Consider the following 16,583-nt stretch of genomic DNA (forward strand, 5'->3'; position numbering starts at 1 on the left):
CATTTTCTGCTCTCTGCATGAATGAAGCAGGTTAACGAAGTCCTGTTACGACTTCCGTGATTCCTGACAGATTGTTTTCCTGTCCTCTCTGGGTTATAACCGTCGATGTTTACAACGATAGGCTAACAATGCCTAGCAGCCACGTACCTCGCTTACAAAGTAAGTACAGTAATTTATAAAAAAAAAAGTTCATAAACATAAGAGCAAAAGGTAAACTCACCGTCTGCTACTAGCGGAAAAATCTGTAACAATGTGCGATGTTGCCTAGCAACAGATTGTCTCTCAAACACCGCGGCTGCCAGGGAGAAGCTTTACATTCAGCTCAGGGAAAAAGCGTTGACGACTTGTCGTAACAGTAAGGGGTGAGGTTAAACATTATGGTTGTGTCGCAAAGCTTCGGGAGTTCAAAATTCATTGAGCTTATCAGTCAAATGTAAAAACAATAATAATAAAATACTTCCGTTCACTCCTCGGCTCATTTCTCTATGACGTGAGCATTTATTAATTTTGTTTTAGCGCGGTACATACTCTGTATAGCGCTGGTTTAGTTGTACACTTATTTTAAAATGCATTTTGGGATACTTTAAATCCAGTATTTGTTTTTGTTCTTTTTAAAATGTACAAAAATACAGCACAGCACAACAAAAACATGTACTCACCATAAAGTGAACAATAGGGCTAGAATGGTTTCGTCTATAACAAAACTGCAAACTAATGACTGACAGAAATGTTCAAAACTTTACTTCTTAAAACGCAACATTATGCCCTAAAAATCTAAATAATGTGTTATGGCTAGCGCTAACCCCAAACTCAATCAAATAATGAAAAAGATGGCTTTTGGAAAAAACAGTTTAATGACTTTTTACATAATATACATGTTCAGTGATGTTCCCTCCCCTTTGAAAAAACATGGCTTATCCCATCACACATTATATGTACACAGTTGTAAAAATGCTCAATAAAATAGACAATCCCTCCAAACAAACTGGTGGTCATCTTCACATGATTTATACAAGTATTTCTGATGAACTCAAGACATTTGGCACTTTTACAATAGTGGCTACAAAAACAAGAAAAGGACATTCAAGCTCTTCTGTTGAATGGCCTGCCATGTAAGGTCCTCGAAATGTCTCCATCAAAAACACAGAAAAAGCTTTAGTCCATAGATCCATAAACGAAACTGAAGCTGGGGGAGGATGGTAATGACTGGATTGATTAAAAAAACTGGGCAGATATGACCCAGGCCAAATGTTACGTGCTGTTTGTGGCCTTCCGTTTCTTCAGCCGCTGCCGCCAGTCATCAGGAAGTGCCTCAAAGTTTGCATTTTTTGAAGCTTTCCCCCTGTAGAATCAAAACAGAACAACAATTAAGAAGAGTTACCCAGACTGAAGAACATCCTTACATGACGATTAGCATATAAAGACATGAACATACGTCATGAACTGCTGCTGCTTCCAGTCTTCGATGTTCTTCTTGCTAAGCTGATCTCTGTCCTCGTCGCTGGAGCTGCTCTTCTCTTCTTCATCCAACTCTTTCTGGATGCTCTGCCACTTTTTCACCAGAGAGGGCATTTTGATCTTGCTCTTCTTTGACTGTAGAGGCACAGAAGAGGAAAGTTACACTACAGGTATAATACATTTAAGCAGTGGTATCAAATATGGTCTGAACTTTACAAAAATTCAATAAAGCAAATCTCTCCAAAACGAACCTTATCCTTCTTCGTTTTCTTGGTCTTGTCTGCGGGCGGAGCTTTGGCTCCCGGAGGCTCACTGGGCGGCTGGGGTGGGGGCAGTGGTGGTTGAGGAGGTAATGCTGGGAGAGGTGGGGCAGGGGGTTCACAAGGGACCAAAGGGACAGTGACGGCAGGCACACCCCAATAGGCAGTTGCTGCCATAAGAGGAGCTGGAGACACAGAGGAAAATCTATTAGGTAAACACTGACATGTTTCTGAAATAACTGCAATCTCTTGTTTGGGGAGGGCAGGACACAGAGATTGGGCTCTAACCTTGTTTGGTGCCATTTACATATCTAATATGGTATCTATATGTAAATGCAGTTGTATAGTGATATTGTTTACCTGCACTGACAGCAGGTTGGGTGTAGAGAATGGGGCTGCTTCCAATAGTGATGGTTTTATTCAGCTGACCGGCTTTACGCTTCTGACCTTTCCCCAAGGACGTCTCCACAATCTGTGTGAGTGATGAGAAATATAACAAAAGTTATCAGCTGCCCCCTGTGAAATTACACATGCAGCATTTTAACACTGAAACTGTTAGTTATTAAAGAAAAATCTGACACCTTCATGCTAGTTGTGCCTGGGGGTAATGGAGGCCTCCCGCTGCCGTCTTCCTCCGTTCCAGGGGCTGGAGGCTCCCCGTCGTTATCATCATCCATCTCCATCTCCACCTCCATGATCTCTCCATCGCTGTCCGGTGGGGGAGGAGGTGGCGGTGGGGAGCCTGGGGGGAGAGGCGGAGGTGGCGGGTTGTGGGGAGGTGGAGGTGGGCTGTCGGGAAGAGGAGGCTGAGACGGAGACCAGAAGGATGGTGCACTTGGCTGGGGAGGTGCTGGTGGGGCAGGAGCGGTAGAACTAGAAGATCCTGTTAAATAAAAAAGGGAATAACATTATGTGTAAGTCAGGATAGTTTTTTTGTAATTAAAGAAGATACCAGGGAGCAGCTAGAGTAATAATAAACTGACCTGTGATTCCACCTGCAGGTGCAGAGGATGGTTTGGTTTCCCCTTGGCTGGATGTCTGTCCTTCCTTCAGGTCATCGTCCTTGTCGTCCTCTGATGGAAAATCCCACTGGGAGGAACTGGTCCGGTCGTTCACATAGAAATACCGTCTGTGCTCTCTAAAGAGTGGGACAACAGAGATAGAAAGAGAAAGTCTCAAAGGCTGGCCTTGCAACTGGCTGAGTGGCATGATACCCTGAGACAGTGGGGCAAGGGAGTGGACATAATGCCACAGTAGGGGGCAGGAGTGTTGGTAAGGACGGTGACTATAGCCATCCAAAACAAGGCCCGATTAGAGTGGGGCTATGGGAGTGGATAGGGAACCCACCTTGCTCTCAAAAACAAAGAAAGCAAAATAAATCAGCTCTAGGTCCTGAAAGTAGCTTTCAGCAGCTCACACCATGGTTGTCACATTTTTCCTTTTTTGACAACCATTCCCTCCCAGACACGGGAAGACGCCAGGGAGGAAGCATCATCATTATCATCATCATCATGATCATAATCAACCACCATAAGTCAGAAAATAACATCCACACAGAGTCAACTTGATTTACATGAGAAAGAACAAAATAAAAAACAGGAAGACATATGAAATAGAGTAGGTCTGACCTGCTGGATCCCGTCATTGCTCCATCTTCACCTTTTATTTGAAGCGTGACACTCCTCGCTTCCAGGGCATCACTCTGTCTGCATTGCATTCTTGGGGTTGGAAGACCTGTAAAGTGCAAAGCTCTCCCACGCAACCAACCTTCCTACCATAACCCCCTCCCAGTGTTTCCACTGACTGGACCCATAATCAGTCTACAAAGGCCCTGACAGCAAAGGGCTTAAGAGTCTGTGTTACAGGGACAGGCAGGTATATTTAACAGGAAGCAGGCTGGCCCAGAGTGGTTGCGCCCATACCAGCACGTTCAAAGGCAGAGTGCCTGGATTGCATCACAGAAACCTGCAGAGTCTGTTTCTGGTAAGTATTTTGATCCTCTCGGACTGGTTAAGCTTCTCCCCAAGTCATGTAACAAAGTCTGCACCCCCCGGCACTGGTGGGGGTTGTAGTCACACGGTAAGATTTTTTGTGGGGACGAGGGAGTTTAGAGATGTGAAAGGTAAGGAGCGCGTACCTGTCCCAGTGGCAGGACCAGCCTTTAGGGGCGGCGTTAAGTTCGTAATATTTTATGTGTTCGGCGGCTTCCTGCAGCCTGCGGCGTAGATAGACCCCGTTCAGAGCACCTTCCCTCCAGTCGGCAATCCGAGTCTGGGGCAAAGAAAAAAAGAAAGAGGGAAAGGAGACGAATGAGGTAGAGGTAAAGAGACAGAAGAGCCACAAGATAGATGAGTAACATGGAAGAGTAATTACAGTAAGTCTGCAGAATGACACCTTGTGATGGATTATTATGAGAATTTTAAATATTAAGTACTACCACATAGCTGTGTGCAAAAATGATATGAAAGAAAATTAAGTGTTTAATATTTTACAAGTCCTACTTGGAACTGTTCATATGTGAAAACGGCTAAACCATCATATCGGCTCACCTCAGTTTGTAGCAGAAGCAGCTGAAAGTTTGAGATGGCCTTTTTATTTATCCCCAGGAACTCCATCTTGCTGGTTAAGGTGTTAGCCAGCTCTCCGATCTGAAACTATATTTTTTCAGTATTAAAAATGTGTCTTAAATAAAAATTGTCACTATTATTAGGGTAAAAACTTAACTATTACTGACCCTGAGTTCGGGCGTTTCCACTTTAAGCTCAGGCGTTTCCGACTCTTCTTTAACTGAGGGTTTTGAATCCATTTTCTCCTCGACTGTTTCCTTGTCTTCTACTTCTGCAACACTGTCCAGGACTTTTGAAGGTGCTACAGGAGACAAGAAAGGCAGTTAGTAACCAGGAATGGGTGGACAAATATAGAGTCAGATTGTTGTTGAATTTTCATCCACTCTTGTTATGAACATCTAACCTCCCAATAGCACTTGTCATTACTTGAGACTTACCAGTCTCTGTGCTCTCCTGCAGGTCAGAGCCTCTGCTGTTAGAGTCGGGGCTAGGAGCGCAAGGGAAAGCCGTCTTCCACCGGCTCTTCTTCAGTGGAGGACCACCCTGGCTTGCCTCAGAACAAGGACTGGAGCCTCCTGCACTCCCATCACCCTCCTCCAGCGCCCGGAGCTCAGCCTAAGAGTTAGACAACAGGTAAGAGTCTGGTCACTTGAACTGTCAATGTTGTACACTACAAACTAGCTTAAAGGTTTTTTCCTGTTATCAAAGTTGCACATTAAAAACAATAAATGTATTAAAATATCACCTTTTTCCGCTCCAGAGCGAGTTCTAACTCCACCGTGTCTTCTTCCGTCTCCTCCTCAGCATCAGAGTTGTCTCTCGACTGCTTTTTAGTGCCGAGATCTTTCGGGGGAACGGGAGCTGAGTCAGGGTCTCGCAGAGGGCTGGAGGGGGACCCTGCGGGGCGGACACCTTCTCCATCCGAATCCAAACTGTTCTCAGTCTCATCCAAGCCTTTAATCAGTCTCTTTCTCCATTTTTCTTCTGCTTCTTTCACTTCAGACGGGATCAGAGGACCAAGCAGAGATGCAGCCACTCCACGGCGCTCCTCTTCTTCGCTTGTGAGACCTACAACACTCTCAATTACCTCCTTTTTAACAAAAAAACACAAGGTTGATGTATTAGAACTCAGGATAACAATCCCTAAAACAGCACAGAATAAAGTTAAAGGTTGGACCTTAATAAACTTGCCTTTGATTGGGTCTCTTTTACTGATGTCGGGGGTGCAGCAGATGCAGCGTTTTCCTCAGTATGATACCCTGCATGTGCTGTGCCGTTGCCATTTATACTAGAGCTATAAACAGAAAAATACAACACACGTCATACACAGCTGAGACAAAAGCCAGAAGGTGAAAACATAGTGATTTTTCTCTGTCAGTTCCTCCTACCTGTTTGCATACTGCCCCAAGCTTTTCACCTGATCTGCCAGATAGTGCGGCAGCTCCCAGGACACCTCGTTGGTCAGAGTGTTCCAGTAATAGTAGCAGCCCGAGTTGTCATCCCACACCTCCTGCCAGTCTCCCATCTCTACACCCACTGCAAAAAAAAGTGTGAGATGCTTCAGACAAAATACACATAAGTCGTCTTCTTAATCCGCAAAGACATATTTCATTCATATTCATTCAAGGTTACATAACAAAGCTCATTATAAATCTATAGAAATCTCAAAGGGTGGGGTTAATATTTTGCTGTACAAAAAAGGTGGCTGGAAGAACAAGCAGCTCGTTTGACAAGCAAGGTAAGGTGTGTTCCAAAGTGTGCTTACATTTTTCCTAATTAAAAAACAACAACAACTGGCTGGTCTTTATTTTAGTAAGACAACAGCTATTATACAAAAACAACAAATGCGTTCATATAATACAAAGACTTATATAATATATTAACATAAAAAAGTATAATACCACAGAGACTTTACCTACAGTCAATGGTTAATCTAGAGAGAAATCAAGACATGCACACTTGACATTAAATACAGTACAGACAGTTACCTCCAGCGAGTGAGTACTGAGTATTGTACTCAAACTCTGTGCTTTGTTGATTCTGGTCTTCACTGGCAGCTGGCTGCTTAGTATCACCCTCAGGTCTGGGTGAGGCGGTAGTTGGGACTGAAGGCTGAGAAGCTGGATCATCCGAACTGGGCTGAGTGGTGATTGCATCGATTTCCTGTTATGGGAAGAATGACAGACGGAAGACATATCTTTCATTAAAAACACGTTTTCAATCCTCAGAGTGAGTCACACCTTTTTTAAGTTTGAAACATACCCAACCATGGGTACCACCAAATTGCATGTCATCTAATTATCTACAATGGATTATCCTAACCGTAATTTCCTTTTTGGACAGATCATAGGAACACTTTTTATAATTGGTATAAGCAAACTTGGATATTAATATGCTCTAATATTAAAGGTATACTTCTTTAAAAAAACAAAAACATATGCTCCATGATGGTTCACACTCCAGTGTTCAAAACTGAGGACTAAAATATGCAGCAAATATACTCACAGCCATAAAATTGGCCAATGTACTGTCGATGTCAGCTGACTGGTTGTGTTGAGAATTTGGAGCTGAACGCTGAGAGTCTCCATCCTCTTCATCACTGTCCTCATAGGCCCCAAGCAAGGACAAACCCTCTGCAGGTGGGCACAAAACAACTTTGTTCAATCACATGGCAAGCTTTCCTTGTTTCCATTGCCTGAGAAACACAAACAGGCGCACACACACACACACACACTAGAGATGTCAACTCTCGTTCACTTCAGTGACCCGGATCTTCGGATCTCGTTCAGCTGAACGATTCGTTCATTACATTCGTTCACCAGGTCGTTCAGTGACATTTCCGGTTTACCCGTAACTCACTCTCACTCGTTCACGAACAATACGGCTCCCATTGCATTACTGGTCTTCTTGTTCAATCATCACAAAATAACAGTTACTTGGCCCAACTATATTAAAAAGAAAATATTATATTTATATAAAAATAAACATTCATGTGTTATCTCATCTTGTTGTTGTGTCAGTTTATTTTTGAGCTGTTGTAATATCGTTTCTAGTATTGTACTTTACTTTATTTCTTTATTTCAGACACATACGTCCATATCTGTACAAAACACAATACATAAAATAAAATACGAAGACTACAACTTCATTGTGCGATCAGTTCATCATAGTTTATAACGCAGCGCGGGGAGAACACAGACGTTTAATAACGTGGACCTGTGTTCAGATCTGTCTGTCAACAGAGACTGCAGTCCGCTGTGTACTACATATATTTTACACAGAGCTGTAGATGATCAGGCTTTATGATCAAACTTTTATATCTCGTCATCACTTCAGTCCGCGATGACCCGCTCCCCCCCTCCCTCTGTGCAGATGCTCTCTCCCTCTCAGCGCTGCGAGTCTGCATCACCGTTTTTATGATATGTTGTTTTTAAAGTTTAACGGAGGTGAATGAGGCTCCTTATATATTCACAGGGCCTGATGATGTAATATATTTAATCAGAGTCTGAGTCTGTGAATTGACTTGTATGTACAGATGCACCTAATCAGGTCGCTTCGTTCAGTGAACGAGAGAGAGAGAGAGAGAGAGAGAGAGAGAGAGAGACATTCGGTCAAGCGATACGTTCAGTCACTGTCACTCGTTCATGAACGATGATACGTTCAGTCGTTCTCCTAACCAATGATGGTGATTTGATACATTAGATGTGATACAAACAGCCCTCCTCTGAAACGCAATTGGCTCGTGCTAACATCAATCAGTCTGGTTTCCTAAAAGAAGAAGTGGGGAGCCAAGTGAACGAAAGGAACGACTTTGATGCTTGAAAGTGAACGGATCATTCCGTTCACTGAAAAGATTCGTTCTTTTTGAACGAATCGTTCAGGACCGAAACATCTCTAACACACACACAATAACTTTACCTGTGGCCTTAACAGCGGGATGCTTCATGTTTGTGCGTATTTCTCTCACGATTCTTTGTCCATCACCCTCCTGTTCATCTGCAAGAAAACGTCCGTCAAACGTTGAGCTTCAACAGTTGCTAAAGGTTTCTACTGTTGCTAAAGCAAGCTAGCTGTAGCGCAACATAGATTGGCAGACTGGTTAACACTTAGATTATTGTTATTCCAGCTACACAATTATCTACCTAATTTCCTTAGATAAATAAAGTAACTGTGAACATATCTGTTACAGAACGCTTGGTTTACTTTAGTTAGGTTAACTAGTCCAGTCATTGGCCATAAGCCTAATTTGGCATGTTCACAGAACTGGGGGATGCTAACGGCTAACTTAGCACGCTAGGCTAGGTCGATCCGCTAACAGAAAACATTAGGGATTTGTATGAATAGCTATAGCTGTCATTTAGCTATTTCTGTGACGGTGTGTATTTAGAATAGATTACGCTTATTCGGCGGAAAAAAAAATCGTGGAGGTAATGTGAATGGATTTTCTTTTTACTGGACGGGCCTTTTCTTCACACCTGGAGAATTTAGCAATACGCTAGCCTGCCGCTAATGAGTCACTGAGATGACATGTTTCTCAAATTACCATCGGATCCCGAAGGTGCTTCTTCCCTCTCTCCCGCATTCCCACCGCGGAGGCCGGGGGGTGAAAGCTGTAAGATGGTTCTACGACCGACCGTTCCTCCCGTAATGCGAGTTTTCTTACCCATAGCTGTGTGTCGGTCCGGCGGCCTGCTTCCTTCACTGTCGTCGTTGTTGCACGGTGCTTTCACGTTCAGTCGGAATAATCAGAAAAATCAGTTTCCGGACGAGGAAATTCATGTAAAGTGTTAGAACTAGGGATGTGCACTTCAACCGGTTAACCGTTAACCGACCGCTTAGAATTTTAACCGGTTGATACAGCAAAAAAAAAAACACCTTTCACCCAAGACGAAATATTTGTATTCAATACAAATGTATATTGAATGCAAATTCTACTATTTGCTATTTATTTTATTTATTTAAGTTAAATATTTCCAGAGAAATCTAGGTTATTACCTCCAGGTATTAGGCCTATAGCCTACCTAATTATATGTTCCATACACCGGTCTCAGGATTCAATGTGTGTTTTCGTTTTCTTAATCTGTTTTTGTTCACATAGCCAAACTGTATCTTCAAAGTCAGAAAATACCGGTATCCTGGAAGCCACAATGCCCAAAATCCTTTTTTGCTGCAACATTAGGCTTGCTGTCTATTTAGTTCACACAGGGCTTGATGTGTAAAATACAGATGTGTAGGCTAAATCTTCATGTTCTCTCTGTTTATGCTGTTGCACTTAGGCACCTGAGGCAAAATAAACCCTTTTTAATGGAGAAAGGGAAAAAAACATATATTGGTGTTTTATTGGGTCCCAGACTTGTCGGTTAACCAGCTATTAACCGTTAAGAGTGTTGGTTAACCAGTCAAAAAAAATTATCTAAATGCACATCCATAATTAGAAGAAATCGGAAAGTTAGAGAAAATGTTGTTACCCAAATTGAGTTGACAGATTTTATGTCAGTTTAGGCAGAAACATGGCAGACCAAAGTAAATGTTGACTGATGGTCCAAAAGTTTAATTGAATTAATTATTAATTATTAATATCAACATCCGGGTTCATTGCTTCACATTTACTTTTTAATATGGTATTGGGCTTTTCATTTCTTACACATAGAGTGACCAAATCAGCTTCAAGAAATAACGCTCATATATTTGTTTTCACACGTATTTGTAGTGTCTGTTTTGTCTTTATATTAGGCATGAACACACCGAACTCACGCTTGCCTTACTCTCGAAACCGGACCATCCGAGGAGCACGTGAATGCAGCATCTGCTCAGCCGCTTTGAGCTGGCACAAAGACTGTATCAACTTCCGGTTCGTGAGGTCATGTTTTGTGTGTAGCAGCTCACTATTGGAATGCTAGCTAAGTTGCTAACAAGCTTACACGCCTGGGACAGGTCAGTAGCAAACGTCAAGGATATTTTAATTTTGTCGACTAGCTCACCTAGCTTCTGGACCAAACTAAGCTATCAGTATCTACTTGAAAAAGCAATGAGTCTTTGCTAAGTGAGTGTGTAGGTAGTTGAACAGACCAGACATGGGAGGGCGAAGATAAACAATTTCACAGTTTCAGAGGAGACCCACCCACTCATGTATGAACATAAAGAGGACCCACGACAGAGGCAGCAGTCGACAGGGCTCGAAGGAGGAACAACTGCCCCAACCAGGACCAGAAGAAGGTCGGTGTGTTCCGGACCAGACACGATGGGGACCGCGACCGTCCTACACTGGATGCAAGATGTGGCTGCTGTCACTCTCCTAAAAGCCCGGCGGACGTTGTTTCAGGCTGCCATCCTGTTTTGTGTCCTGGTTCTGCTGCTTTGGGTCTCCATCTTTCTGTATGGAAGCTTCTATTACTCCTACATGCCCACTGTGAGCTTCTCCACCCCTGTGCACTTCTACTACAGCTCTGACTGTGATGCCTCAGAGTCGGGCCTCTGTTCCTTTCCCAAGGCCAACATCTCCTTCATGAAGAATGAGAGGGACCAGGTGATGGCTTTTGGGCAGCCTTATCGCATATCATTGGAGCTGGAGATGCCAGAGTCCCCTGTGAATGAACAGCTTGGTATGTTCATGGTCAAGATGTCTTCTTTTACCAAAGGTGGGAAGACTGTTGCATCAGTGGGACGATCTACGATGCTGCATTACCGCTCCAGCCTCCTGCAGACCATGGCTACTTTTCTCTTCTCTCCTTTCCTTCTGACTGGCATGACTGAGCAGAAGCAGCTCATAGATGTTGAGCTCTTCTCAGAATATAAGACAAATGCTTATCAACCTACTGTCGGCGCCGTCATTGAGGTCCAGTCCAAGCGAGTGCAGATCTACTCCTCCATGCTGCGTATCCATGCCTACTTCACTGGTATACGTTATGTTCTGTACAACTTCCCCCTGACATCTGCAGTGATCGGCGTGGCCACCAACTTCGCCTTCCTCAGCGCCATTGTGCTCTTCAGCTACCTGCAGTTCATATGGGGCGGGCTCTGGCCTCCAGACCAAGTGAGAGTCAGGGTCATGATGGGAGACAGCACCCGCATCCAGCAGAGGAGAGAGGAGGCCAGGAAGCGCATGGAGAAGGAGAACTCCCAGAAAGAACTTGATGCTCCTAAATCGATTGGATCTGTGACTGAGGAAACTGAGTTCCAGGGAAATGGCGCTGCGGCTGAGCTGTCATCAAAGGAGCCCTCAGTGGTCCCTGATGCCCCTGGGGCTGATGAGCCTGATTCCAAGGAGGAAGAGTCTCATGACTCTGAGGGGCCTGAGGAGCAGGACAGCCAAGAAGGAAGTGAGCAGCCAGACCAGGCTGAGACGACTCTCAGACAGAGACCTGGACCCTGGATGAGCCTGTGAACCGCCTGTGCTCACACCTAGTATATGCTTACATACGCAGCACAGTGTCTCATCACTCTTTAGCAGATTGATTTGGCAGATATTGATTGTCTCAAGCAAACCCACTGTTTGTGCTGACCTAGATATACATGCATGAAAATATTAACACTTGTCTCGTTAAAGCTAACAAACTACACTTATTGTCTCGTGCTGAAAACAGTTTACCTCATTGTACCTTTGACCTCCGCTCATTAGCTTTCTGCTTATTATATTATATTAATTTGACAGTCTTATGTTTGTTGCATCTGAGTTTTGGTGATGCCCATGGCAGGAGGCCCTGCATTCCAGCTCTGAATAATAGTATCGCATCAGCAGGTGTTACCCGACGATTTACCACACCCTAACCTCTCCCTGTTTTAATCCTTTAATGTCTGTAGGGCGGCATCTTCTCACACCATGGCCAGCCCACAATATCTGCGGCCCACATCCTGACACTCCTCCTCTAAAAACTATCATTAGGTCACACACTGAGTAGATCTGATTCTGCTTTTGAATGTAGCTGTTTGTACTGTGAGCAAAATTTTACACATTTGGATTTACGAGGACACATGACAGTTTTTCTCAGAGCCATTAGATTTGGAAAATGTCCTTTTAAGAAGTGTCTTTGTTTTTAACAACTTGCAAGAAAAAATACGTAATCCCTCCAGCCTGAGGGACATGAGAAATTTGACGCTTTCATCCTTCTTCTTTAACATACACATACGCTCTGTCTTCATAATGGGTGATTTCACTGCCGTGGCACATTAAATGTAACCTTCAACTTTTAAAAGGTTGGCTTTCATTCCATCAGATCTCTGTGTCCAGTATCTGTTACAGTGCAGTTTGTCCTCCGCAGTTTAATGTTGTGAAAAATGTATTTAATGTGTTTTCGTTACAACAAAGCACTGAGCTGTTTTTAAATGGGTATTTTAAGTAACTTTTGTTCACATGCCTGTCAATAATATGCTTGTATTTAAGGTTAGGGAACATACAGTATAGGAAGGAATAATGAAGTTTCTGTTTTATCATGGTGCTGGTCGTTCGAGTTGGTAAAGGAATATGATTCAGTGTTCTTGTTTTTATCTCCACTTCAGGGAAGCTCGGGGCTTAAGCAGGTTCATGAGGGGTTTGTGCAAGTTGTGTTGATTTTGTACCAAAGATATTGTTAAATATGGATCCTGGATTGTGTCCTGAAGAAAATCCCTGTTTATGTCTCTGAAGTTACAGAAGTTTGTGTTTATGTGTGGAACAAATTAAATAAACTTACAGCTATGCATGTCTCTTTCTTGTCATCCTTTTCTAATTTTAACACACCTCCAACACTGAGCAGAGTTTTTGACTTTTTAAACATTTAGTTGGGTTTTGCAATCTATTTATTTATTTATTTAGTAGTTTATTTAACAGGGACAGTGCACATTCAGGAACATTGCTGTAAATGTGCCAGAGTTAGCCAAGAGGCTATTGTTCATCTGTAGTCTCTGGACAGAAGTTTTAAGTCACGCTAACAAACTTAAAAACATAATATAAAATGTAAATTACGAAGTTATTAAAATCAATTTAAAAGATGCAACACGGAGGCTCGCAACACACGATAAGCAACAAAACCGAAAGATTATGTTTATAAATATATGGACTAAACGATACCACACTGCACTGCATTATTAGAAAATGTTACCAAGACATACAAAGTAGAGGCACAGACATAAAAACATGCATTCTATTACATTGCTACAAAAATAACAACAGGTGACAACAATCGGTACAGACAGCAGACTGAACAGTATGGTGCAATTGACTTTTAGTGTCGACAGAACTGAGAGGGTGTTCAGATCTGGTATCATCGTGTGGTTGTCGTGATCGAATCATAATACCAAATGTGAACAGGGCCTAAGTAGCCTACTAATTAACCATTTCTTTAAATCAGTTTTAAATGAACTGCGTGTAACCAGTTCTCTAATGGTTGCTGGCAATAAATGTTAAATGATAGAAATGATCTAAAACTACAGAGTAGTTGTAGTTTTTGTTTACTACAAGATAATTTAAGACACAAATCTGTGAATGTTCATCCAAAATATTTGGTCAAACACAAGTAATAATATATTTACGGTACACACAAACTGTCCTGAATACTGCCTTTATTTAATTCTAAAGAGTCAAAAACACATTTTGTGACATATTGGTAAAATAACATTTATGCAATATGATAAAATGTCCCTTATCCAGGGTGCCTCTCGCCCAATGACAGCTGCGATCATTTCCAGCCCCTCACGACGGTGAACAGGATAAGCAGTATAGATAATGGATGGGTCTATGGATGGATAAAATGTCCAATATTACAACTGATTGTAAAATTGTACTTTTACAGAGACAATCACAATACTTATATAAACTCAAAATGAGAAATTTCTTGGAAAAACAAGTGGATAAATCACTTTCTAAACACCGTGTTTTAGACTCAATTAATGAGCCTTCAGTTTAACGCTTGTCTGATAAAATCCTTGAAAAATCATTGGTTTCGAAACAAGACTTTGGTGCAAATCTTATAAGAAAACGATGAAATGATTCATGAGAATTAATCAAAGTGATATTAAATCCACATTGATAAGAGCAGGGTGAATACAGTTCAAAGTGCCCTTTGATGTAGACAGCTTGTTGAAACACCGAGAGTCAAGTTTGAATTGAAATATTCGTCATGAAATATAGAGTGAAAAGTAAAATAAACACTTGTATTTCTGTGTCATTAAAACTATAATGCACACTTGTAGAGTTTGCAAATAGTGACCATGACGGAAAATGATGTAAGAAAAAAGGTCAACAGAACAGAAATTTACATCAACAACACACTCAGTTGTTTTTTAACAGGAAGCTGATTAAATCTGGAAACAGTAGTTCAGTGTATTGATGCCATTTGAAATAATCACATTTTCCAGTAAAAGGACTGATATGCCCCTCGTTTTTAATGTCTTTTCTACTCATCAATGAAAAGGATTCACAGTGACACACGAGGACTGACATTTCATCGTGTCCCAGAGCATTTTCCTGGTACACTGAGGAGCTGGAAAGCTGCGTTCATGATCTGTTTGAAATCTGAACCTTATGGCAAGATATTAAGGCCCATTAGCGGTCTTTATTCAAAGCCACATCCCCAATCTATCAGATGAATTATGCATCGGTCTGAATAAGGAGTGCACTAATTGACTTAAACCATCCATCACTGGTATTAAAAAGCTCCCTGTATTTAGCCTCAGCAGGTTCGGATTTTATCTCAGACTCTGCTGGAACAAAGGTTTGTGTAATTAGTCCTTTCCCCTCTGTTACACATAACACTCGAGGTCGCCTGTTGTGGCAGGGTTGGGAGCTGATTTGTGACTTTGTATTGCATTAAATAAGTGTATGAATGTGTGTATATTGACATGTAGTGTAAAGCGCTTTGAGAAGACAAGAAAGAAGCCACATAAATGTTTCATTTACCATTTAAAAAGGGACAATCTGAAGATGGTGAAAATGAATGCAATAAACAATGTATTTACAGAGTTATACAAATTCAAATAAGACACAAACATTTCATACAATGAAGGAAACCAAACATTTAACACTTTTTATTCCAGGATCCAAATTCCCCTCTCAAAGGTCGTGTTTATGGACTACTTTGTGCCTTACATTAAAGCTCATCTGACTTTACCCTATATGGACCAACCATCAGCCTGTTGTACAAAACACCTCTCCTCTTTAAGTGCTCCACTTGACTATCCCCCTGTGCTGCCGGGCCCCGCCACAGCTGAAGGTCACCCTGTTCCTTCACCCTAAATGTTGCACTCCTCCTCTGGGTGGACTTCTGTGACCTCTGCTGTTGTCTCACTCACTGCTTTCGACCCCTCATCTTCCTGTTCGTCATCAGAGCAGTCCGCCCAGCGCCCGACCCGTCTGACTCCCTCACCCACTGCCGGGGCGTTAACACAGGGGTTGTGGTCATAGATGACCAGTTTTAACCCCTGCAGGTGGCACAGGCCTGGGAAGCGGCGGATTCTGTTCCGATCCACATCGATGACAGCTAGAAAGTGCATTTCCAGTAACACCGGTGGGAACTCAGCCAGCTGGTTCCCAGCGAGCCAGATGCTCCTTAGCTCCTCCAGCCGTCCCAGCTCGTTTGGTAAACTCTGTATCTGGTTGTAGCCGAGGTGCAGGGTCTTGAGATTAGGGAGCTCACAAACCACCTGGGGGAAAACAGTGAAGCAGTTCGTCTCCAGCCACAGAGTGTTCAGTTCCTTGAGCTCTCCCAGCTCTCTGGGGAGGCAGTAGAGCCTGTTGTTACCCAGGTAAAGGATGCTGAGCTGGGGCAATCTGCAAACAGCCGCAGGGAGCTCTTCAAAGCAGTTAAAGTCGAGGGCCAGGAGCTGCAGCTTCTTCAGGCCCTGCAGCTCAGCCGGTAAGCTGCTGAGGTTGTTGTCGCTCAGGTAGAGCTTCACCAGCTCATCGAAGACGCAGGCGGCGAGAGGCAGCCGACGCAGCTGCCGGCTGCTCAGGTCCAGGGTCCGATCCAGAGGCATCTCCTTCAGGTCCCCCACCAGGAAACGTTGACAGCGCTCTGAGGGGATGAAGGCAATGACGCCTCGCATGGCGTTACCCATCTTACTCTCTCTTTCGGACACACCACTGGTTCTCCTCATCAAGTTAGTGCCGGACAAGAGTCAGAGAGGCTGAATTTGTTGGCATCCCATTAACGCTCCTCCACTGCTCGTCTGGAGTTATTGATCCTGATAATATGCAAAAAACAAAACAAGTTTGTAACAATGCACTTCATCTTTGTAATACTGCACCAGCATATGAAGCTGCATGCTGCAGAAATTACACGATTATGAGCTGAATTACACCCTTACATGTCATTAAAGGCATGCT

The 16,583-nt window shown here is 43.0% G+C and overlaps 3 protein-coding genes across 4 annotated transcripts; 1 reads left to right on the forward strand and 2 right to left on the reverse strand.

Annotated features, from left to right (window-relative positions):
- Positions 1-835: 835 nt before the first annotated feature.
- On the reverse strand, positions 836-8,996 carry fnbp4 (formin binding protein 4). Of its 2 annotated transcripts, none has more exons than XM_069686261.1 (17): positions 8,949-8,996; positions 8,204-8,281; positions 6,791-6,918; positions 6,274-6,448; positions 5,674-5,821; positions 5,477-5,579; positions 5,031-5,375; positions 4,723-4,900; positions 4,453-4,586; positions 4,268-4,372; positions 3,856-3,989; positions 2,702-2,856; positions 2,300-2,601; positions 2,079-2,190; positions 1,710-1,903; positions 1,436-1,593; positions 836-1,342 (listed from the first exon to the last, which is right to left on the reverse strand). In XM_069686261.1, the coding sequence occupies exons 1-17, from the start codon at positions 8,950-8,952 to the stop codon at positions 1,252-1,254; spliced, it is 2,544 nt and encodes an 847-aa protein (XP_069542362.1). In that variant the 5' UTR covers positions 8,953-8,996; the 3' UTR covers positions 836-1,251. The 2 variants fall into 2 exon arrangements, with proteins under 2 accessions (XP_069542362.1, XP_069542360.1); XM_069686259.1 differs by having other exon boundaries at positions 8,829-8,992.
- A 1,160-nt stretch (positions 8,997-10,156) lies between these two features.
- On the forward strand, positions 10,157-12,955 carry LOC138612998 (seipin-like). The gene has a single exon (XM_069686553.1). It carries the CDS (start codon positions 10,413-10,415, stop codon positions 11,667-11,669), a length of 1,257 nt encoding a protein of 418 aa, XP_069542654.1. The 5' UTR covers positions 10,157-10,412; the 3' UTR covers positions 11,670-12,955.
- A 2,535-nt stretch (positions 12,956-15,490) lies between these two features.
- On the reverse strand, positions 15,491-16,315 carry lrrc10 (leucine rich repeat containing 10). Its single transcript, XM_069687235.1, has one exon. It carries the CDS (start codon positions 16,313-16,315, stop codon positions 15,491-15,493), a length of 825 nt encoding a protein of 274 aa, XP_069543336.1.
- Positions 16,316-16,583: the final 268 nt, after the last annotated feature.

The sequence above is a fragment of the Semicossyphus pulcher genome, unplaced genomic scaffold (assembly GCF_022749685.1).
Source record: "Semicossyphus pulcher isolate SPU_LCO1_2020_fin unplaced genomic scaffold, fSemPul1.0.p SCAF_8, whole genome shotgun sequence".
NCBI lineage: Eukaryota > Metazoa > Chordata > Actinopteri > Labriformes > Labridae > Semicossyphus > Semicossyphus pulcher.